The sequence below is a fragment of the Sciurus vulgaris genome (genome assembly GCF_902686455.1).
Source record: "Sciurus vulgaris genome assembly, chromosome: 5".
In the NCBI taxonomy this organism is placed as follows: Eukaryota; Metazoa; Chordata; class Mammalia; order Rodentia; family Sciuridae; genus Sciurus; species Sciurus vulgaris.
In genome coordinates, this window is record NC_136465.1 from 79622795 (window position 1) to 79647609 (window position 24815).

The 24815-nt window shown below is 33.2% G+C and overlaps 1 protein-coding gene across 1 annotated transcript; it reads right to left on the minus strand.

The window, feature by feature from the left end:
• Positions 1-7073: 7073 nt before the first annotated feature.
• On the minus strand, positions 7074-7987 carry LOC306662240 (taste receptor type 2 member 13-like; the record flags this gene model as incomplete). The annotated part of the gene is given in 2 exon segments (XM_079141767.1): positions 7074-7106; positions 7109-7987. Coding segments are annotated over 2 exon segments (912 nt in total).
• Between the last annotated feature and the right edge of the window lie 16828 nt (positions 7988-24815).

Below are 24815 nucleotides of genomic sequence, written 5' to 3' on the forward strand. Positions count from 1 at the left end.
GTCTATTCATAGATTATCTCTGCCTTCAGTTCACCACTGACTGATTCATTCTTGCTGCAATGGTATAGATTTATGTATTCCAAGCTGCAATGTCCAATGAGTATCTCTTTCTGTTTTATTGATGGCCACTGGTAGAATCTGTAAAACCTCCAAACTATGTTCCCAAATTAGGTCTCAATTACATTATAAAGTCTACACCTATTTTCTTAAGGATGTCAGCAAATGATTTTCAGGGCAGATATCATATTAGCTGATACCATTGGTTATGGTTCTATTTTACACATAAAACTTTGCATAGAATTTGGTTCCTATTTGCTAACATGCAAAATCGAGATAAGTTTTCTCTTATAATTTTACAATGTCATCATTTCCTTACAATTTTTTCATTTTGAAATTAGTATGTCAAAAAGACATAGGTACACCTATGTTTTTGCAACACTGTTTACAATAACCAAGAAACAGAAACAATCTCAGTGCCCAATACCTGATAAAAAGCTAAAGAAAATATGCTACAAATACACAATAGAATACTCTCTAGCCATAAAACAAGGATGAAATCCTGCCATTTGTGGCAACATGGAAGGGACTGAAGATCAGTGTGTTAAGTGAAATAAGCCAAGAACATAAGACAAATGCCATGTGACCTCACTCCTATGTAGCATTTAAAAAGTTGATCTCATAAAAGTTGCAAGTACAATGGTGGTTACCAGAGACCAGGAAGACTAGGGTGAGGGGAGGGATGGAGAAGGATGTTAAGTGGGTACAAAATCATAGCTTTTGCATAGGAGGGTGATTGTAGACAACATGTGATGTACTGTACATTTCAAAAGGTACAAGAAAGTTTTCACCAAAAAGAAATGATAGATTATTAAGGAGATAATATGTTCAACCTGATTTACATATTAGGCAATAAATATATGTATAAAAATATTACATGGGACCCCATTAATATGTAAATTTTTGTTTTGATTCATCAGTTATAAAGCAAAATTTTTAAAAAATTATTCATTTTGATATGTTTATTCATCTATAATTTGGGGGTTAGGAACCTTAAGGCCCCATCTAAGAAATGTGGCATATATCTAGATTTTATTGTCAACATCTACCTTCATTACCAACCTCATCAATACAGATTATTTTTAAATAACCAAAGTTTAAAAAACAGAGAAAATCTACTTTCTGTTGTAATACCTGAATCTCTTAGAGTTGATGAAAGTTTTAAAACATGCCAAAAAGGTTTGACATTCCTTCTGCTGACATTTCAAGTCTCTGTCCCCTCTCTTTGAAGGATGGTTTCTCTCTACTTCAACTAATATAAAATGGCAAAAATATGTTGTATAGAAATTCTGAAGCTGAAGTATAAAAATCTGTGCAGTTTTGTTTTTTTCTTGGGAACATTTACTCTTGGAGCCCTAAACCATCAACAGATAGTCCAACTACTCTGAGGCCACAATGCCCAAACCATATGGTGGATTGCATGAAGGCCCTGTGGTCAATGGTACCACCTGAGCACAATTTTTAATGAGTTTACCCTGGGTATTAAATTTATAAGTCAAGAAAATTTTATATTTGAACTTTCCAATATGATAACTTCTAATCATGTGTCACACTTGGCTAACTTAAAGTCAAATTGATTAAAATCAAGATTAAAAGTCAGGTTCCTCAGCATGTCACCATCTACATTTCAAATGCCAAGTAGCTACACACTCTATTAGTGATTGTATAGGTAGCACACATATGGAATATTTTCATCATTGCTAAATATTCTATTTTACAATTCTGCTCTAGAAGATTTCAGCCTCTAATCATTTTAATTACCTTCAGTCATTCAAGTCTTTCTGCTAATTCCTTTCACATTGAAGTATAGAAAACATCATTCCTGCTCTGCCCTATTGAAAATTCTAATTTATAGAATCCACAAGTGTAATTAACTGGTGGCTGCCTTATACCCTGCCTTATACCCTAATAAAATGGTGATCATTTTGCACCATGAAGTTTGGTATTGTGCAACAATAATTTTATCAAAAAAGCATTATTTGCATAAAAATGCTAATATTTTGTTATTTAAAATTTGTCTCCCATCCCAATTAGAAGTGTGCATAATATCTTTGTCTTTCTCATGGAATGTGAGACTTATGTAAACTTTATAAAACTTTCCAATACATCAAATTGAATTTACTTAACCAATCCTAATTATAATAAATCAAACCAGGAAAGACCAATTAGTTAGGTTCTTTGTGATGATACAACTGCTGCATTTTTCCTCCCAAAGTAGTTAGTCCAAAACTCAGTGATATTCAAAAACAGTTGGAGATATGCAGGTAGACCTAGGAGAGTCGAAGAAAAACTATGCTAGGTAACCAACCAAGAGACATCACGAGGTGAATTTACACAGAATAGTCTGTGACTAAAAGAAAGGCTAATTGTACTAGACAAATATGAGAAGAAAAACAAAACTGAGGCTCAAATAGTCAGAAGGGGATTCAAGAAAAAAAAATAATAGGCAGAATGAGTGTTATTTTATTTACTCAAACAACAATACACTGAATGTCTTTTTGTACCAGAACTCTATGAGCAGCAGTGAGCAAAACTACTACTAAAACTGCACTTAATGAACTTATGTTCCAGCATGAGAGAAGACGAATCATAAACAAAAAAGGTAATAAAAATATAATGTGGAAGTATGAAATTTAGTGTGTCAGAAGTTGCAAATATAAGGAAGGGGAATTGAAGATTTGAGAAGAGGGAGGTTGAGATTTTAAATAAGTTGATTAGAGAAAGACTTACTGAGAAGATGATATTTAAGAAAACCTAAAGGAATGAGCTCCAAATGACAAATGTCTGGGGAAAATACATTCTGAACACAGGATGACATTGTAACAACTGAATGTGTCTGAGGAAGAGCAAGGAAGTCAAAGTGGTTGAGGCAGAAAGAAGGAGAGGGAGATTCCTGTGAGGTCTAAGAAGGAAGAGGGGTCATTCACGTAAGACTTCAGGGGATAACAGAGGAATTCAGCTACTTGAGTGAGATGCAAAGATTTTGGAAGATTTTGAGCAGAAAGTGACATAATTTAACTTATATTTGGAAAAAAAATACTCTTGTTGAGAATAAAATCTAATTCTGGAGAAGATGGAGACAAAAATTAAAGAGAAGGCTTTTGGTGATTGGACCAGATAAATGATGATATTAGACCTAGGGCATGGTTCAAATAAAGATTAAATTCTGGTGCTTATGGTGTGGACGTGGAAGTATTGTGATTGAAGTATGGATGGTTGGATTGTGGATGTACATCAAACACAGTGTTATGAGGATTTACTGGTGGATTTGAGGCAAAGGATGAGAAAAAGAAAGGGGACAAAGATGACCCCCAAGGTTAGGTTTCTATGTGTCTGGAAGTATAAAGATGCTTTTAACTAAGATGAAAATAACTGTATCAGAAGCAGTACTAGATGTGGGCATGGATCATAAAGTGTTTCTTAGTGATATGTCAGGTTGGAAATGTCACTTCCACATAAAGCTAGAGACACTGAGTAAGAAGATGATATATAAATTCAGTTCAGGGATGAGATCTAGACTAGATACAAATTCAGGAGACATCAAATAGAGGCATTTTACAGCCATGAATTAATATAAGACCATCAAGTATTTGCCAAAATGGAGAAAAAACAGCTGTAAAAAAGTTCTTTGGAACTCTTGGAATTTAAAGATTGTCATTAGTCTTTCTTCAAAGACAAAAATTACTGAACCTGTTACGAGAAGAAATGGAAATCTTAATAACCTTGTATCTGTTCTTAAAAATTAAATTTCTAATTTAAAACTTTTTGATAAAACAAGGAATTGCCTGAATGGTGATTTAAATCAAATATTCTTGAAGAAAAAATACTAATCTTCAATTAAACTTTCAGAAAACAGAGGAGGAGGGGAATCTTTATGTGAAACTTATTTTGTGAAGTTGGGGATATTCTAATACCAAGACGAGAAAAACGTATTATAAGAAAATGAAAGTATGGACCATATAGAATTTATCTAGCAATAAAAGTCTGGCTTAAAATTCAAAAGCGAATAAATATAATTCGTCATATTCACAGAATGAGGTAGGAAAATCATGACCATTTCAATAGATGCATAAAAATCATTTGACAAAATTCAGAACCCACTCAACATAAAAGCTCTCAGCAAATTAGGAATAAATGGAAACCCTAAGACTGATAAAGGATTTTTTAAAAATCTAAAGGTAGTATCATATTAATGGTTAAAAGATGGACACTTTAACCTAACATTAGGAAAAGGCAGAAATATATGTTCTCAGCACTCAAAGTCAATATTGCCTCAGAAGGATTAGTCAATGAAACAATGCAAGAAAATTAAATAAAAACTATAAAAATTGCAAAAGGGAAAACAAAATTTGTTTATCTACAGGCAGCACAATCATATACGTAGAAAATCTCAAGCAATTACCAGAAGATATTATTAGAACTAACAAGAGAATTTTACAAGTTCACAGAGCTTAAAGTCAGTGTTATACAAAAGTCCATTACATTTCTGTATACTAGTAGCAAGCAATTAGAAATCAGAATTTAGAAATCAGCATTGTTGATAGGTACATCAAGATAAAAATTTATAGGCAAATTTAAAAAACTGCATCCAAAAACTGTCCATTGGAAACTGCAATGGGCCATGTAAAGGAAAAAATATATCATGGTCTTATATATGACTCAATATTGTTTAGGTGTCAGTTATTCGAAATACATATCTATACATTCAATACTAGTCAAACAAACATTCTAGAAAGTTTTATTAAAGAAATTGATAAACTAAATCTAAAATGTATATGCAAAAGCAAAATTGACATAATTTTGTAAAAGAAGAATGTTAGCGCATTTACAATTACACTCCAAGTTATAGTATTAAACTGGAGTAATTTTGTAAAAGAAGAACATCAGAGCATTTATAATTACAGTCCGAGATGTAGTATTAAACTGGAGTATTTAAGAAAGTGTTTTATTGGCATAAAGACAGACATAGAAATCAAAAGAACAAAATAAGTATTCCAGAAATAGGTCCACTCATGCAAGATTAACTGGTTTTCAACGAAGTGCCAAGTTGAAACAATGAGAAGAAGTTGTCTTTTTAATAAATGGTACTGTGGTAAATGGATATCTGTATTTTAAAAATGAATCTGTCCTCACTTTATATTGCAAATAGAATTTCATTTGAAAATGTCACATAAAACCTGAAACTACAAAGTTTCTAAAAGAAACCATAGAAGATAACCTGCATAATCTCAGAGTATGCAAAGTTCTTAAACAGAACAGAAAAAAATAAGAGTATTAAAATTGATTAATGGATTTCATTAAAAATGTTTTAATGTTTTGTCTTCGAAAAATACTATAAAGAATATGAAATGGCAAACCATTATTGTCTCAGAGAAAATATTCACAAAACATGCATTTGATAAAAGATGAATATTCAGACTATGAAAAGAACAGTTAGAACTTCACAATAAAAAGAAAAAAAAACAATGAATCAAATTAAATAATAAGCAAAAGATTTAAACTCATTTCCTAAAAGAAGTTACATAAAGGCCAATGTACATGAAAAAATGTTCAGCATCATTGGCCAACAGGAAAATGTGGATTAAAACCACATGCCATTACACACTTATTAGAACTATTAAAATGAAAGTTAAAAATAAAATAGAATGCCAGCTGAAACACTCAAACATTCTTAGTGGAAATTTATAATGAAACCACCATTTTAGAGGATTCTGGCAAATTTTTCCTTGACAGTTTTTAATAAAGTTTAACATAACACCATGTGATTTGACACTATACTTCTAGTTATTTACCCAAAAGCAATAAAATTATATATCCAGAAAAAGACACAAACACTAATATTGATAACAGTTTTATTTATAAAGGTCAATAATTGTTAACCATTCAAATGTTCATCAATAGGCAAAAGGAATTTTTAAAAGGTGGTATATTTAATAGTACCCAAGCCTACCATTCAGGAACAAACTACTGATCTATACAAAAAACCAAAAAACAAAACAAACAAACAAACAAAAGAAACAGATGAACCTCCAAAGCATTATGTTGAGTTTAAGAAAACCTACTTCCAATAGTATATATTATAAGACTATGTATGTATGAAATTATAGTTACCAGATCAGATAAGCAGTTGCCTGGGTAGAAGGGTTGACAAGGAGAAGGATGAACTCTAAGGGCTTTGGTATTGTAATCACTACATGTATACATTATCAAACTCTAACTGTAATGTACACTGAAATGTTTTCATTTTATTATACATAACTTATACCTTGATCATGTTTACTTACAAAGGCATAGTAAATTATGCATATACACATAATTACAGCATAATAACTAGAAAAGATATGTCCTTGTTTTATATGACAGTTATTCATTTTAAACTCTTTAATCCTCCCAGTGTTCCCATTCTATTAGTACTAGTAAAAAAAAAAAATCAAAATTTTCCCTATTTCTACTTCAAATAACTTCATGTTGTCCTTGATCAACCAAATAATAGGTGTACATGAGATAATAATACCCATCTCCACTGAATGATTTGGAACTGAAGGGCTATTACCAGGCAAAAGGTTGGAGGTTAATAGGTTCATAATCAACCCCTAAGTGACCTACTGTACATGCTTCTTTTCTCTAATCTACCATCCTGATACATATTTTTAAATTTTAAGAGAATCTACAATGATTTCTTCAAATAATTTCAAATTATCAATATTAAAGAAATGCACACCATAGATATGTAATGTTCTTAGGTACAATGTTATTATAGACATTCATTTGAAAAATTTACAGTGACCTTCACACTGTAAAACCTGAGGAGAAGAATTAAATGTCTTTGATCTCCTCATAGATTTCTTTTATTGTGTAGGACATGCAATAGCATCTGTTTTTTGTTTGTTTCATCATTGCTGCTGTTGTTGTTTTCCAGTGCTGAACCCAAGGTCTTGTACATGCTAGGCAAGTGCACTGAACCCTACCCCAACCTCATACTTCATAGGTAAGCGACTCACAGAATGGTGAGTTTCTCATCTTTTAGCCCACACCTCAGCTGCTTCAACACCAAAATAAATGGCTTCCTTAACTTGGAGTTTCCCCAAATCAAAATAAATGAGTGACTTGAAGGATAGATGAATCCAAAATTCAGAATCAAAATGTGGACCAGCTTATTCTGCATCTTCAAAAGCCATAATATGAAAAGAGACAGAAAGTAAATGGCATAGAGCAGAAGGAAGGAGATCATAATTTTCAAGGCCGTTATGTGGGCACTGGTCCTGGGGTCTCTGGGTCCTTTGAAATTGTGCTGCATATTCTGGAGATGTTGCCACAGGGAGAAGATTAGCAGGAGAAAAGCAATCAGGGCCACAGTAAATGGAGGTATGGAGAACATAGTCATATTGAACGTAACCAGGTCTGAAAATGTTGCAAAATCACTCATTCTGGAATTCCAAGTTGTGTTTCTTTCATTTCCACAAATCCAGTCTTCGATATATATATTTATTTGTATCAGATTTAAAATCAAGATAATCAAGTTTCCTAGCAGCAGCATCAGAATCACTTTTTTTACTCTCCACTTCAGATAGAGAAAAATAGACCTTGAGAAGCTGGCTATTTTGAGCAAATAAAAGATGGCAAGGATCGTGGCAAACCAGAGACTGAAATGATTGGCAAATATCCAGGAAAAAATAATAATTCTTACTTCTATTTCTTTCATAAGTAAAAATGGATGATATACAGTGCTAAGACAACTTACTAATACTTCCCAGATCAGAATAATTCTGGAAATTGCCAAGACAATGAGGATTTGATCAACTAAAGAACCCTTTCTTTTATTGACCCAGTCTATGCAGTTTATCAGTATGATGAATCCATTGCTCAAATTCCCAAATATGAACTGTATAATCATTAGGAGAATAAGGATGTTCTGCAAGTCATTTTCCATGTCCGAACAGAGAAAATTCAAGGTCTAATGTCACTGATGTAAAATGCCACACATATCCTTGAATGTACAGGTAAGTTCTTCCTCTTTCTCCTCCTCCTGCTCCTTCTTTAATTGTTGATCCAATACCAAGTCAAAAATCTCTAAGGTTTGTTAAAATTAATCTGCCTATGTTCCTGTGAAATCTTTATTTTCCTCCAGTTTCTCTGCAGAACCCTAGCTAAGATATTTACATCCTCATAGGCTAAAATATGTTTCATAGATGTTTATGAAGCAAAGTAAAACTCACATTTGCTAATATGCAAATAAAGACATATTCTCTTTCACTGTTTGTACTTTTTGACTAGTCTCAGCTACAGAAAATTTGATTCCACCAGCTTGAGTTCTGAGGTACAAAGATTACAAATATCTGTTTCATCACATATGTAGCTAAATGAAGTTATCTGTGTCTCACGGCATGGCCATAGAGGACTTAAAAAACATACGAAGAGAGGTCAATGTTATTTCAAGAGTCTGCAGTTTTCTGTGGAGCTAAGGCCCCATCTGGTCAATACCAGGAATGAAGAAAAGCTCATTCACCAGGACTGAGTCTTCTTCATTCCCTGACACTCCAAAACTCTGTAGTGCTCACTCCTGTGCCCAGAGGTACAAAACTTCAGATTTTATCCACTTTTCCTTTCGTGTTTCTTCACGAAAGGGAACAAAAATTATAATTTAAAAAAAAATCAGTACAGAACTATATGTCATCAATTTCAAAACTGACATCCAAGCAAAGAGTTACTCATTACCAAGAGTTGTATTTCCTCAGCCTGCCCAAGGAAAGAAAGTCAAAAATTCTGAAAATGTGGAGACTCAAAGATGACCTAATTTGACATTCAAGTAGAAAAAAACATTTTTTTATCTTGCTTATAGTAATAATAAGTAGCTATTTTGCTGGATAAAGAAAAAAGCTATTTTTATTTAATAAACATATAACTTGTGAATTATATATGTCTATATTTTATTAATTACACAAACTTTGCTGGGTGATCTACAGAACAGTAAGATATTCTACATTTCAAAATATCTTGAAATAAGATAGCATTCCCAAAGGTTTTTCTCTAATAAACAGGGAGACTCTCTTGTTTGCTCTTAAAAGTTAAAAAAAAAATTGTAAGGAATTTCTTCAAGCTTGTGTCAAGAGTGCCTGCCAATGGAAACTCATATGTATGTATTCTTCAACATTTCTTGGCCGTCAGGGTTTAGATGCATATCTTGTAAATATCATAGTGATAGTAAAAAGGGAAATATGACTGTAAGATTATAAGAAATGCATTATTGTAGAATTCCTCACTTCTCCTTGAAGTTATACATTGTCATATGAACTCTTTAGTTAATAAAATATTGTAGAACTGGTGTGTTGCCTCTGAGAACACTGTAGTTATCTTCTTGCTTTGACACTTAAGAAAACATGTGTCAGCCTGGATCCCTGTGCCACCACTGTGTGTACTGGACAATTAACAGAAACTAAAAGCAGAGATAAACACGTACTTTTCCTCTGTGAAGTCCCTGAGATTTGAGGGCCTTCTTAGTGAAACATATCTTATAACCCTGTCCTGGTTATTCTGGGTTGGGTCTTTTGAAGTGATGCTGAAACAAAACATCTAACATGTAGCATCAGCTTCATATCAATTTATTGTCAATGAGCATAAAAATATATTATTGGTTGCTGGCAAGCAAATTAAGAATTGGCAATACATTTGGTAAATGGTTACCTACAATTACAAGGAAAGTCAATTGCGTATCTGAGGATTTTCTCACTCTAGGGAGAGATTATAATTGACTATGAGTGGTGCAGTGGACTACATTATTTTTTTTTTTAATTGAGCTTAGAAAATAATTTGTGATTATGAATAAAAACTGCCATGTTTCTAAAGAAATTTAGAGTCTTCCAGTGTTGGAAGAGTCAATCACTTCTCAGAACCAAATACTATTTGTGTTTTCAAGTTTGGTTGAAGCTCAGCCCTCAAGTTTAGATCATCCCAAGGGTATGATTGTCGGGAGCCATGTTGAAATTTCTGAATGGGGTATATTTACAGACACAGGTCCAATTGATAGTTACTGCATCCAATAAATCCTTTCAGTTTGACAAAGTAACTCAAGGCAGGCAAACTAAATATGTGGTTTTCCTGATAAAGCTTCATGAGCTCAAAGTATCTGCTGCTAAGTTCAGAAAGAACGGCACATAGTGAAAGAGCAAAGAAACTCAGCAAAGTGAAGAGGGTGTCTGAAAAGAACTATCAGTTGTCTGCCGGCACATGAAGCTGAATGAAATCAAATAGATAACACAGTGCATTCTTGTACTTGTGAAAAAACTGCAAGTGGAGACTAGTCATATGCGTTAAATTAAAATGGAGATCAGGCCTGAAGGGTCCCTGAGCAGGCGCAGCCAGGGAGGCCTCATGACTGACCTTCATCATGTTTAATTCACAAACATAAATGGAACTGCATTTGAGCTATTTCCTGTAAATGTCTATGTTAAAGAAAAACTGAACTTAAGCTCAACCAACCAGAAGCAGTCAACAAGCTTGGCTTTCCACACGAGGCAACTAACTCTTACCAGATATTTTCCTTGCTATTCTTCCACCTGTCTTACATAAGTCTCCTGCTGTGTTCTTTCAGGGGAGCTTCTGGTTTGCAGTTTCCCAATTTATGAATTGGTCTTTGCCCAAATAAACATAAAATGTTATTGTGCCGCTCAGTTTACCTTTTCAAAAAAAAAAATTGAGTTAAAACTCTAGTCTAGAGATATAAAGTACTGTAAAGACCAACTAGAGACCACAGAAGATAGAGACCAAGAATCTCTTGAAGATTATACTTTATTTCTTCTTTCCCAGTTCTAAAGATATATCTCAATTTATATCATAACTATCATATCATTTATATCATAACTATCGTTTTTCAAATGACTCAGCCAGCAATTTCCATTATAGCAATGTTTTAATTCTTTTATAAGAGACAGAGGTGATAATTTTCCATATTCAAAAGAGTAGCCAAATAATGAAGTCTAGTGTCCTCAGATGCAAATAGGGGCAGCTTTTCTTTCACTGGTTTCTCTTTCTGGCTCATGCTAAAATGCAATTTATGAACACATTAAAATCATCAAATAGAAAACTAATTGGAGATTGAAGAATGGAACTGGCAGGATATTTCTGGATTTAGAGATGGCAAGCTGGCAGCACTATCACCATCAGTTGCATTTTTTAAATTAGATTTAGATTAAATTTAATTTTGAATTAGCATACACTGACTATTTAATTCAAGGAAATTATTTTGATAAGCTAAAAGATGAAAGTAAAAATCATTGCTCTTTATTTTATTTGTTCCACCTAAATAAAGCTTGAAGATATATTGCGCATTCAAAACATCCACAAATATGCTATAAAGCTACAATTCCACATCAAGGAATCACAAACTTTAGCCATTCAAGTTCCTTTATGAAAAGGGGGAAATTTATGTGATGGAAGAAGTTTGAAAACACCACATGGTACCATCACTCTTCTGTTGGATGTTAACAAAATACCTCAGCTTATCACAGAGGTTCTGCAGTACAGAAAATTGTTTCACTTGCTTAACCTCCTTTAGAAAGAACCATTTTCATGCAACATTCCTTGACATCACACTGACATAGTCCTCCTTACGCAGTTCTGCTTTCCAACCTCCTCTTAAAGTTTGCATAGGATGGTGAATGCCCATGTGTTCTTTTCTTATTCATATTGAGAAGATTCTTTCTTAAAAATGTTTTGGTTGCTTCACAATATCTTGTACAACTAACTTTATGATGAAATCTCTATTTGTGGAATGAAGTTGCAAAAGTGGGTCAAGTTCTAGGGTCCAAATCAACATAAATACTTCAGATCTCTATTAAAATTGACAAACATTTTGTTAAAATACAAAGATGAATTTCATATATGTAATAATTATTTTTTATCTTGGAAATTGTGTATATAATTTGCTCTATATAAGTATATATATTAACAATAACAAGGATATTTCATTACTGGTTTCCTCAAGTATCTTTCTTTTTTTAATAAAATGATAATGGCATTAAATTTTCTAGTAGCATATACATGCAAACATTTTTGTAAAGTCTGATACTTACCTTTATTATGTTTATTTGCCTTAGGCATTCAGAAGCTACTATAATTATATTATTAAATATCTCCATTTTTATTGGACTCTGCCTTTAATATCATGTTTAAACAAGACTTCCAAAATTTCAAGATGATGAAGCTATTTATGACACTTTCTCTGTCTTCGATTATATATTTACTTCTTACATTGGATATTTAATCTGCTTGCTATTGATTTTGGAGAAAAACCTATGCTGCAGATTAGTTTAATTTCCAATCACAATATTCGTGTCAACAATACTAGTGATTAATATTTATTTTTCCTCCACTTGCTTGAGGCAGCATATTAATGTATTTGTACATAAGCAAGACATTTTTTCTGAACTCTTCTTCCTATTCCACTGATGTGGGCTCAAGCATTCTTTTATGGTGGCATGCTATGCTGTTGCTTGAAGAGGAGTTTTATGGAACAAGAGATGTGAGAGTTTAGACATATGAAGTGGTTTTTTGGACTCTTGGCTCAGGATAGACCAATCACATTATTTTGGTCAGCAAAAATGCTTTCAACAAGAATTTTATTTATGACTTGTTCTCCCCTAAATTAAAGATGCAAAAATATTGTTTTTATTTTCTTACAAGGGTTCTAAAGAATTGTTTTCACACATAAGATAATAATACACATAATGCAGTTTTATGTATGTTGCGAGTTAAAAATACATTTTAGTCCCTATAATAAATGCCAGTCTCAATACCATTACTTAAATAGTCCTTTTTCCCCCACTCATTTCCAGTGCTTCCTCTATCATATACAAGAGTTCTTAGATATAAAAGGCCTGGTCTTATGTCTTTATTTATTTTTTATTTTTTTAAACTTTTTTTATTGGTTGTTGATGAAACTTTATTTATTTGTATGCAGTGCTGAGGATTGAACCCAGTACTTCACACATGTAGGCAAGTACTCTACACTGAGCCACAATCTCAGTCTCTGATGTCTTTATTTTGATACCCCAAATATATAAATGAATTTCTAATTCCACTTCCTTCTATTTCTGTGCCAAAACTGTCACTATTTAAATTATCCAAATGAATAATAAATCTTGACATGTTCTAGGACATCCCTTAACTGCTTCTTTTTTTTCAAGAATTGTCTGGGCTGTTTTGAATCTTTAATCTTTCATATGTAATTAGTAATTATGTTGTCAATTTTGATAATACCTTTGAGATTTTGGTTATGATTACATTGAATATGTGAATTAATTTTGGCATAATCTAAATTTTAGGAAATTAATCAGTGCATAACTTCATTTAGATCTTTTAAGTCCTTCACTAAAATTTTATATTAATATAGCATATAATATCTCATAATGCTTTTATGAGACTTCATAATTTATGGTTCTTATTACCAACATGAAAGCAATTATTTTTAAATTACTCATTTTAATGAATCAAGATCAGTAAATAAGAGTACTTTGGATTTACATATGTTGATATTATATTCCATAAATCTGTCAGATTTTTTATTTTAAGTTTTTCTGTTGATTCTTTGGTATTATCTGGGTAGACTACTGCATCCTGCACAGCCAAACTTGCAGTTCCGGTGAGGGCAACTGGGGATTAGAAAAATAAAGATTCACACATGCAGATTTTGAAGATAGACAGCTGGGATCAGGTGGAGTACTACTCTCAGATGAAGAGGCAGATCTAAAGAGTTACACCAGCAATCTTTATTTATATACGTCTCATTATCAGTTTAAAGACTATGCAAGCATTATTCTTTGTATTCAGGAAAGTTACAGAAACTAGGACATCTATGTAGGTTTTCCACAATTGCAATCCACCATTGCAAAGTGCAATGTTAGAAGCTTTGTGTAGCTCTCAAGAAGGTCCATTGTTTAAAATTACTGTTAAGCTGGCAGGAACAGGAGAAGCGGAGCTGGTGAAACATTGTGGTTGTCTAGCTTAAGAGTTCCTTCCTTCCCAGGAGCTGTGTGCCTAAGATCAAGGTCAAAGCTGATAGGACTATTACACAGAGCCCCCTCAATCAGGGCTTTACCACAGCAGTTAGGCATCATGTGCCCATGCACAGAGACATTCCTAGGCACCAGGCACAGCCATGAAGGCATCAGAGACCTCCAGGCTCAGGCACTGCTCTCCCATTCTCTGTCACTGCTCTCCACCGGCATTTCTTTCATCAGCATATGTATAATACAAAGATTTAGTTCCATCCAAATTTTTATGTAACAGTAATACCTTTCGGTCACAATACACTGGTTAAGTTCTCCAGTGACATGGTCATTAAGCAAGTATCTTTTTCTTAATCTAGATTAAATGAAAATATTTATATGTTACATTATTAACTGTAATACTTCCATATTTATTTAGCAGGCACCTTCTGCAGTTATTGAAGTCTACTTCTCTACAACTTGATGTAGGTATTTATCTTAAATAGAAGCCAAATTAGGTAAATTTTGCAGTATCTAAAGAGATTAATTTATTTCAATTAAAAGTATCTATATTCTAGGCTTTTTGCTAGTTTTTTAATATCTATAAATTTTATTCTTTGTGCGACTCACCATGTTACTGAATAGCTGTTGATATGAAGCATGAAGGAAAACTTACAAGTGGACAGTGAAATGCACTAGGGATTATTGGATGTTAAGTAGGCACACTCCAGGAGGACCCTATTCACATCTGTTGTTAACCTCAGAATACATAAAATACTTTCTTTTCTCTCCTATTATTATATCTCCTTATTTTTGTGGCCAAGTGTATATTGAATACAAAACTGCTGGTAGGACTGCAAATTGGTGCAACCACTATGGAAAGCAGTATAGAGATCTCTTAGAAAACTTGGAATGGAACCATTTGACCCAGCTATCCCACTTCTCGGTTTATACCCAATCTGCATATTAAAATCTACATATTACAGTGATTCAGCCACATCGATGTTTATAGCTATTGTATTCACAATAGCTAAACTATGGGACCTACCTAAGGGGTCCTTCAACAGATGAATGAATAAAAATATAATGGTGTGTGTATACACACACACACACACACACACACACACACACACAATGGAATATTACTCAACCTTAAAGAAGAATGAAATTATGGCATTTGCTTGTAAATGGATGGAGCTGAAGAATATCATGCTAAGCAAAATAAGCCAATCCCAGAAAACCAAAAGAAATGTTTTCTCTGATATGAGGATGCTGATTTACAGTGGGCAGGGGCTAGGGAAGAATAGAGTAACATTAGATTAAGTAGAGGGGAGTGAAGGGAGGGGAGGGGGTATGGGAAAAGGAAGGATAGTAGAGTGATTTGGACATTATTACCACACGTACATATAACTGTACAACTGATGTGATTCTATGCCATGTATAATCAGAAGAATGAGAAATTATACTCCATTTTATATGATTATCAAAGTGCATTCTACTGTTATGTATAACTAAAACAAATATTTTCTAATTTTAAATGAATCTTTTCATTTATAGTTTTAAAAATATGTTATTAGACTGACTTTTGGTCAAGCCTTTTGCACCTATGTTCATGATACTATTTATAAATTTGTTCTCCCGTACTGTTTTTGCTTTTGGTAAGTATAATTCTTAACCTCTTAAAACAGGTCGTGGAACTTGCAGGCTCACTACAGTAGTATGGGAAGATAAGGATTAGGACCAATTTTGAAATTTAGGAAAACTTTTTCATGTATCCACATGAATTTGATTTCTTGCATATATTTTAATAGTATATTCAAGGCGGCAGGGAGGGCTGCGCGGGGTGCCTTTTGCAGTCGCTTTCCGCCCGCTCCCCTCGCCGCCCGGGGGGGGGGGCGTGCAGTTCCTCCCGGGACCGAAGCCGCCAGGCCATAGCGGGCACCTGGATCCGTGTCTCGCCGCAGCGCCCGGAGGACATGCAGGAGAGAGAATGGGCCAGAGGGACACGCGGGGAAAAGCGAATGGGTGAATGTGTTGGTAAAGTGTATCAGACAGATGGACTTAGAGGATTTTATAGGGGCATGTCTGCTTCATATGCTGGCATATCAGAGACTGTTATCCATTTTGTTATTTATGAAAGTATAAAGCAAAAACTACTGGAATGTAAAACTGCTTCTGTGATGGAAAATGGTGACGAGTCGGTGAAAGAAGCATCAGATTTTGTGGGTATGATGCTGGCTGCTGCCACCTCGAAAACTTGCGCCACAACCACAGTGTATCCACACGAAGTTGTAAGAACAAGACTACGTAGGTGAAGAGGGAATCAAGTACAGATCTTTTTTTCAGACCGTCTTTGCTTGTTCAAGAAGAAGGTTATGGATCTCTGTACCGTGGTCTAACAACCCATCTGATGAGACAGATTCCAAACAGAGCCATTATGATGGCCACCTATGAATTGGTGGTCTACCTACTCCATGGAGAGCAGCAAAGGCTGCCGCACCAGAGAGAAGGAAGACCAAAAAGATAACACGGACCATGGAGGCGTGAGGCCAGCGTGGTGGACAGAAGGAAAGTAGTTGGGAACTTGCAACTATGCCCAAGCAGAAGTTCGGTTGTAGGAATTAAGGTGGTATCCGTGCCACATCACCTAGTGTCTCAGTAATGAGAAACATCCTCAGCCACCTCAAAGGAAGTGCCTTTAGAAGCACTCCTTAAAATTGCCATTTTCTCTACCATGTCCACAATACAGTTGTGTTTTGTTGATTAATGGCATTCAGAATATAGTGTCATTGTTCCATGAGCATTTTTTAATCTTATAAACAAAGCCATCCCTAAATTATATACTGTATAACTACCCAAAGATTGTATTTGACAGTCAAATTTCTAACTTGTGGCATTTAATTCCTGTAATACTGTAGAATAATATAATAGGTAGATCCTGAGTATGTTCCCATTTTCCTGAAAGGACCTGGCACAGTATTTTAAATTCACCTCTTTGCATCAGTAGTTAACTGTTATTGACAGCCAATGAAATTGTGTCTAAATATCTTGTGTACTTCTAACATGGAGATGTTTTGGTTTTCACAACTAACCGGTGCTTGATGTTGAGCATAATGTGGACTTCGGATTGTTAGCATATCAAACTCATAATAGTTTGGCAAAATAAACTAGTAAAACATTAATTCTTGACCATTTCAGTGACTTAAATGTGTCTTTGAATCTTATCTAATTTTATGGTACATGAATGAATGCAAACGTCTTTTCAGTAATACTAGCTATGGACTTGAATTATCTATCACCCATTTATCATGCCTAAGTATCATTTACTTGAACAGAAAATTTTACTACTTCTGAATCTTTGCCTACTTGCTATCACATTAAGAATTCAGACATTTGAATTATTTCCAGATCTGTATAGATCCGACTTACTTGTAGAGAAAATGGTAATTTTCAGTTTTGCCCTTAGTTTTTTTTAAAGGAGATATTAAGGTGTGGGACAGTATAAATATTGTAGAAGAGGAGCCCTTTGATTCAGAAGGTGATGATCTTAATTGACTTAGAGTTCATAAATGAACAGTTACTTTTGATGGAATTTATTCTGTCCTATTTTGTCAAATGGTCTATCATAGAAAGATTCAGTTAGAGTTAAATGTGCTGACAGGATGTAACTTTTAACTTTACTATTGAGTAACCCGCACCTTATACTACTTTAAACATACTCTGTGTCTGACCCTTATGAGATGTTTGCTGTTATACAACATCAGGGAACTTTGCCTATGGATGTTGCTATACTGGCCTATAAAACTTATGCAGTTAAACTCCAGTGTGGTACTCATTTCATTACACCTTAACTTTACATTTTGTGCAGTGGCTTTATCTTAAGAATAACTCCTTATGAATGCACTTTGTGGCCTTGTGAGTGGGAGGCGAGAGGAGAGAATTTCATGTTAAGTTTTTTTTTTTTTTTTTAAATACTGGTTATGTATTCGAAACAGTGTTCATAACATTTTTCTGGGCTTTTGTTTTGAGGGGCTCATGATGTGTTTAAGCAATCTTTGTACCCTATAGTGCCACAACATGGAGAAGCAGCATGTCATTACGAGTTTTTTCTGCTATCACCAGTGAAGCTCTCTTGAATTCCCCCACCTTAACTTTGGGTACTCAACAGCAACTGGATGTTTCTGAGGTGCTCAGTTAGAATTTAAAATATTCCAATCTATTTGGAGACCAAAGGCAAATTCAGTGTCGTTACTTAATTTATTTAACATCTTTTAATTTCTGCTTTGACATATTGTGAGAAACATAGCAAGCCCCACCCCCCAAAAAAAAAAAAAAAAAAAAAGAAAAACAGGTTTCTAACTTGAATCTGTAGAGAAGGTCTCATTCCATAACCGTTTGCCTTTTTGATGCCATTTGTGCTGCCTAATACAGTGCCATTTGCCTGTGAAGATGCATAACTACTGTGTTGAATGTAGGACACACACTCCCTAGTCTTACTGATTCAGTGCCCACAAAGGAAGAGCACATGAAAACCAGCAGCTAAGGAGCATCTCATTTTGTTGTAGCAAATTCATAACAAGTGTCCTTCAAGGATGGTAGTCTGTTTATATTTAGCAAGCAAAACTTACATCGACCTTTTGTGCATTATGTTCAGCTTTTAAAGCAAGTATTATGTATGTACTAGAAGGAAAAGATTTTGAAGTCCTAGACTACATTTGTGCAACAACTAGAAAGGAGAAATTAAGTCTGTTTTTTTCCCCCAAGTACATTCTGCCATAGTTTACATTATAACAGATCATTTAAAAAAAAAAAACTATATATGAAAGTTACTTTCTAAAAACTTATGTTTTTTTTTTTTTTTCATCTGTTTTCTATCAGATAACTTTTAAAACTTTAGCATGGAGATTGTCAGCACTCCGCAGTGGTATGTGTTACTACAGAATCTCCTCAGTAAGTTGAACTGAGCCTCATCCAGTTCAGGTAGTAGGTGCTGAAAGCTTCCACTCAAAGCAGCCACTCCCAGAAATGGCCTACATTCCACAGTCCAAATCCGAGGCCACCGTGCCACCCCTGTGGTTGTGGATGCCGTACAGTGCTTTCTACCAAGCCTCTGTCTTGGTTCTGATTATGTTAATGTGGTAGAACCAACCTTCCTAGAATAGGCCCAAATTGATTAGTAATTTGAAACCAAAATAGAATGTCGTGAGGTTGTTTAATCCAGTCTTGTCGCAAACCTACCATGCACTGTGGAGTAGCATTATTTTAGGACCAACTGAATTGGGGTTCAGAATAATAAATTAGTCCCTCTTCCAGAGTCCCTCATGCTAGTCTCTAGTTGACATACTCTTCTCCCCAAATGGAGTAATTGTAGAGACCCTTTGAGGCTGACAAATACTATAGGAGAAAAAGGCTGACTACTAACCATGATTTTAACGTTCCTAGAATATGGACATTTCTGAATGGTATAAATTGAAAGGAATTTTAATATATAAAATACAACATGCTTTTTGTTCTTAAATCTCTCATGCTCTTATATTTCCCATTAGTCTGTACATTGATTTTTTTGCTACTCCTTTAGGAACTGAAAATTCTAGACCTACTCAGTTATGTTAATGAACTTTTTGAATGTACCCCAGTGTATGTGAAGAATTAAATATGACCTGTTCGTCATAGCTAACACATCAACTTTTAAAGAGTTGGTAACTTTTGCCCATTTATGTGAGTTTTGCTCTTCTTTCATTTATGTACATGGCTGTAAATTATGTGCATATATTCTGTATTTATGTTAACTAGCTTTTACATGAATTGTTAAAATTTTAAAAATTGAAATATGCTTATGAAAAAATAGTATATTCAAAAACTTTAAAATATTGATCTAGTAGTGTTTTACACTATTAATATAAATTTGATGATCTATGCATCTTTAAAATATGGCCATCTGAGTTTTTCATTTTTGCAATAAAAATATTCCCAACATTGATTGCATAAAATTGTACTCTGATATTTTACACTTTTTTCCTGTCTCTTTATATCTTGATAGTATTATCTGACTTTGAGTTAAATGATCTTTTATAGATTTTGGTTATGCTACCAGTCTCTATAGTATTTTAGCTTTCTACTTATTTAAGTTCTGCTTTTTATTTTTATTGATATCCAAAAGCATAATTACTGTTGCTTCAGTCTGATTAAGTTCAGATTTCTAGTTTTTCTGTTTTCTGTGTAACATTGAGATTGTTAACTTTTCTTTGCCTCAGATTCTTCACCAACCAAAGAAAGTATGACTTTTATCATGAGTAAATATAACAACACATGCACAGAACCTAGGACAGTACAAAATAAACACAAAGAAAATATAAGCTTCTTCTTAGCGCCTGTACTCTCTTCCTTTGGTTTTGCCTGTTGTTCATTTCCTTCATTCTCAAATTGATTATGTGTGGCATATTTTCTCTCTTTTTTATGGGGAAAGCATTCAAAAATTATTTTTCAACAGACAGAAGTGTGCAGCGTATTTTCTAATACTTGGAATAATTGATATGAATTTTTAACTTTAAATAATTTTCTCAAGTTTTATTATGAAGAACTTTTTTGGTATTGAATTCTAAATGTTTGTCTTTTACTTAGAAACTGAGTTATAGAGAGTAGTTTAATAAACTGACTTTTTAATTGACAACATTTTATTACTTTCCATTGTGTATAATATCTGTTCTATAAAAATCATTGACACATTGTTTGCTACACTGGGCATTGTCTGGGAATGTAAATGTTTCTTGTAGATATGAAATGCATTTGAACAGATTTCTGTCAAGTATAGATTTCTACCTTAGAGTATTATATTGATATCGCTAATTTTCTTCAAATCTTCCATATCATTAGTTCTGCTTGGTTCAACATTTATGACATGTCTCTTAAGCTTCTACTATTTGTAGAATCATTAGTTTCTTTTTATGATGCTTTTGGTTTTACTTTATCTAGTTAGGTAATGTGTTATTAGGTGTGTGCTCAAATTCATAATTATGTCTTTTCTTTGAACTACTACTCTGCAATAACTCTTCTATAACTATATTTAAATGTTAGCTTCTCTGATATTTTTGTTTAAGTAGCATATTAATTATAACGCAACTAAATACAGCAAATATAAACAAATAAGCAATTAAATGCTAGTAAATTAACCATATGGAAGAACATCTATCTTTCATATAATTAAAACATACCTAGGTAAATATTTTTGGCACAAATATGCACAAGAGAATAATGTGAGTCTGTCACTAACAAAGGACAGGATAATAGATGTCAGGAAGCAAGTAACAGTGATCATTAGTATGTGGTACATTTCTATCCATTTTTTTTATCACCGTGGTTATCTGCTTCAGTTATGCCTTTTGTTAAGTAGAATACTGTGATGTTTTGTTTTCTTATTCTCTTTTTAAAGGCAAGTAAAGTAAATTTTTTTAAATCCACGATGACTTCTGATAACATTGGACTTGTTTCTATCATGATTTAAAAGTTTTCCTACTTATCACTCCTTTTCCTTTGATCCTCTTCTCTTACTTTGGGATCTAATTGATGGAATTCTTTTTGTTCCTTTCTCCATCTAGTCTTAGATTTTATTTCTGTACTACACACCACTCCAAAAATAATAAACAGTCATTTATTATTTTTTTCTCATGTTTCTGCAGATTGCTTGGGCCTGACTGGGTCCTTCTTAATTGGGGATTTCCATAATGGTTGGCACCAGAGTCATCAGAAGGCTCAAAGGACTAGACATCTGAAATGCTTCAATCAAACAGCTGGCAGTTGATCAAGTTTTCAGCGAGGAGTCAACAGAAGCTATCAATCAGAGGGGCTTCGATGGCCTATCCCTGTGACTTGCGCTTCTCCCAATATGGTGGCTGGGTTCCAGGAGTGAGGGTTCTGAAGACAGAAAATTAATGCTGCTGGTATCATTAAGTTTGGCCTGGAAACTGGCAGAGTGTCCCTTATGCCATCTTCTCTTGATCAAAGTAATTATAAAGCCTGCCCAGATTCAAAGAGAAGGGAAGTAAACCCCCTTCACGATAGAAGTATCAAAGAAAGTGTGGCCATTTTTAATTCACCATACAATCTCAAATGTTCAGAATTATACCTTAGTAATCAGACCTGTTAAAATACTGTTTAAAAGAGCAAAATTTTCATGTCTTCCTTCCCTTTTCTTCCAATCTTGATTTATTCCTTCATATCCAGTTGTACTTGATATTCCTACATAATTTTAAATATTCTACTAACTTGATAGATTCTACAAGTGTTCCAATATTTATAAAGCTTGTTCCTGTAGAACTACATGTCACTTAAAACAAGTCTGGAGAAAAACAGTTAACATAAACTATTGAAAATTGTGGAAGATTATAAATATACCAGATTTGTAGCAGTAGTTGAAAGACATTTTTCCTTGACAAACAAAACAGAAGAAAACCAATAGTTGGAATAATATATAGTAAATATACTTAAAATTATACATATATTCATGTCAAAATTATAACCTGATGCAGATTGCATATACTTTCCTAATATGATTTATTTAAAGACAGCAAAGAAAATAAAATATGATTATACAGAGTACTTTTATAAATCCAATTATTGGAACCCTAGACAATAATCAAAATATAGAAATAAAATATAAATCAACCCACTTACATTCTTCAAACATTTATGTGATATAAATATCTGAACAGAAAATTTAAATTTGCTGACAATTTTGAAAATAGAAATTTTAAACTGAGAATTAGTATGATTTGATATAACATAAGAGAAAATTTTAGAAATTGAGTGATTTTATAATGCAATAAAGAACACTAAAAGTAAATTAATTAAGCAATAAACTTGATTACAAAGGAGATGAAATAGCTAAGAGAGCAGAAATAAGAATTAATAAAAAATTTAAAAAGCAATATTTAATGAATGGGAAGAATGATTCATAAAATCACCACTGGCAGCAATAATTTCTTGGAAATGCAATAAAAGTAAAAGAAATATTGAAATTATTGAAGCAACAAGGAAACAATCTTTGGTCAAATCAAGTAAAGTCTAAGGAAAGTTTAAAAAGATAAGATTTCATTCTACATTCTGAAAATTAAACTTGTAAAGGAAAGAACAGTTTCTACAGACATGAAATGTAAAATGACTTATGATGCACAAAGTAACATGAAAAATACATTAAACATGCTAAAAAGTACTTAGTGTCTAAATAAAACAAATTTCAACTGAGTTGGTTCTGCCCCCAAAATTGCTGGGTATGAGTAGTACCATGAGAGATTTGCTAAAACAACAGGCAGTGCTTTAGTATGATTATTTAGATAAAACATTGAAGAGAAATATCCCAAGTTTTTTAATAAAAAGAAGTAATCCCACTATGACTGCTCTAATACAGGTAATAACTAATAAGTATTCAGTCTAAAATTAAATAAAATATTTTCAAACAAATTGAAGTAACATATACAATGATGGCCAAGCAGAGTATACACCAGGAAGGCAAAAGAATGTTCATTAATTGTTTTAATAAGTCAGAAGAGGAAAAAGTATACATCATTTCAAAAGACACCAATATTGTCTTTGATAATATATTTAACATATAATTTTTAAATAATTGTTGGAGCAGGAGTTATAGCTCAGTAGAGAGTGCTTGCTTAGCATGCACAAGTTTCTGTGTTCAATCCCCAGACCTGCAAAAATAAATAAATAAATAATAAATGAATAAAAATAATTCTTGTAAAATAAGTATGAGAATATTCTGACCAACATAAAAATTATGTGCCTCAAATAGCTGCTAACTTTATGTATATCTGAAACATACTGGACAATTTTTCAATACAAAAGGAACAAGATAAGAAACTTACCAATGTCCTATACACTTAATGCAAAGTGAATGTTCTTATTTAGCTTTAGACAAACAAGCACATAAAAGAGATACATGTATTCAAATGGAAAAAGTAAAATTATCACTGCATAAAGACATGTTTTTTCTATCCAGAAAGGAGACTCAAAAAGAAAAATAAAATAAAAGAATGGAAAAACATATAACATAAACAATTATGGCTGATTATTAATTCAAATTTTTTTTAATCTTTGTGGTTATACAATAAGCAGCTAGCAAATACCATAAGAAAATAACCATTCATAAAGTACCCAAAAGACATATTCTTCTTTCATTTTATTTTTTATGCTAGTGTGATAACAAACATTTGATTTTTATTGTAATTTTTTTCCTCATCTTATTATAAACCGGCTTCTTTCCTGGTGATGTGTTCCTGGGGTGATATATTGTCTGCCCTGCAGGATTCTAGAGTTTTGGATGATGGAAATGCTTGAGCTCATGTAGTATAAATATAAATTTTCAAGTTGGCTAGAAATCTGTAATATACAGGCTTCATGTTTGCGAAGACTAAGCTTGGACTTCCAGTCCTAGTACATGTAGTTCATACAATCATTCACCCAATTATCAATTGACCAAGTATTTATTGAAGTACTCTGTATGCCAGGCTCTTTACAGATTATCAGACCATATATAATGAACAACACTAACAAGTTTGCCACTCTATGGATCATGCATTCCACTTTAGAGACAGAGAGTAATAGACAGCATTTCACTGTATTCTAAATTTAATAACATTGATCTCTGAGCAAGATTATCTCTCACTTGAAATTAATTTTAAGTAAACTTTGAGATACTTGGATTAAGTTAATTCTTCTTTCTACTATAGAACCACATGTAACTGACATGCATGTTTTTCTCATAAATTTTCC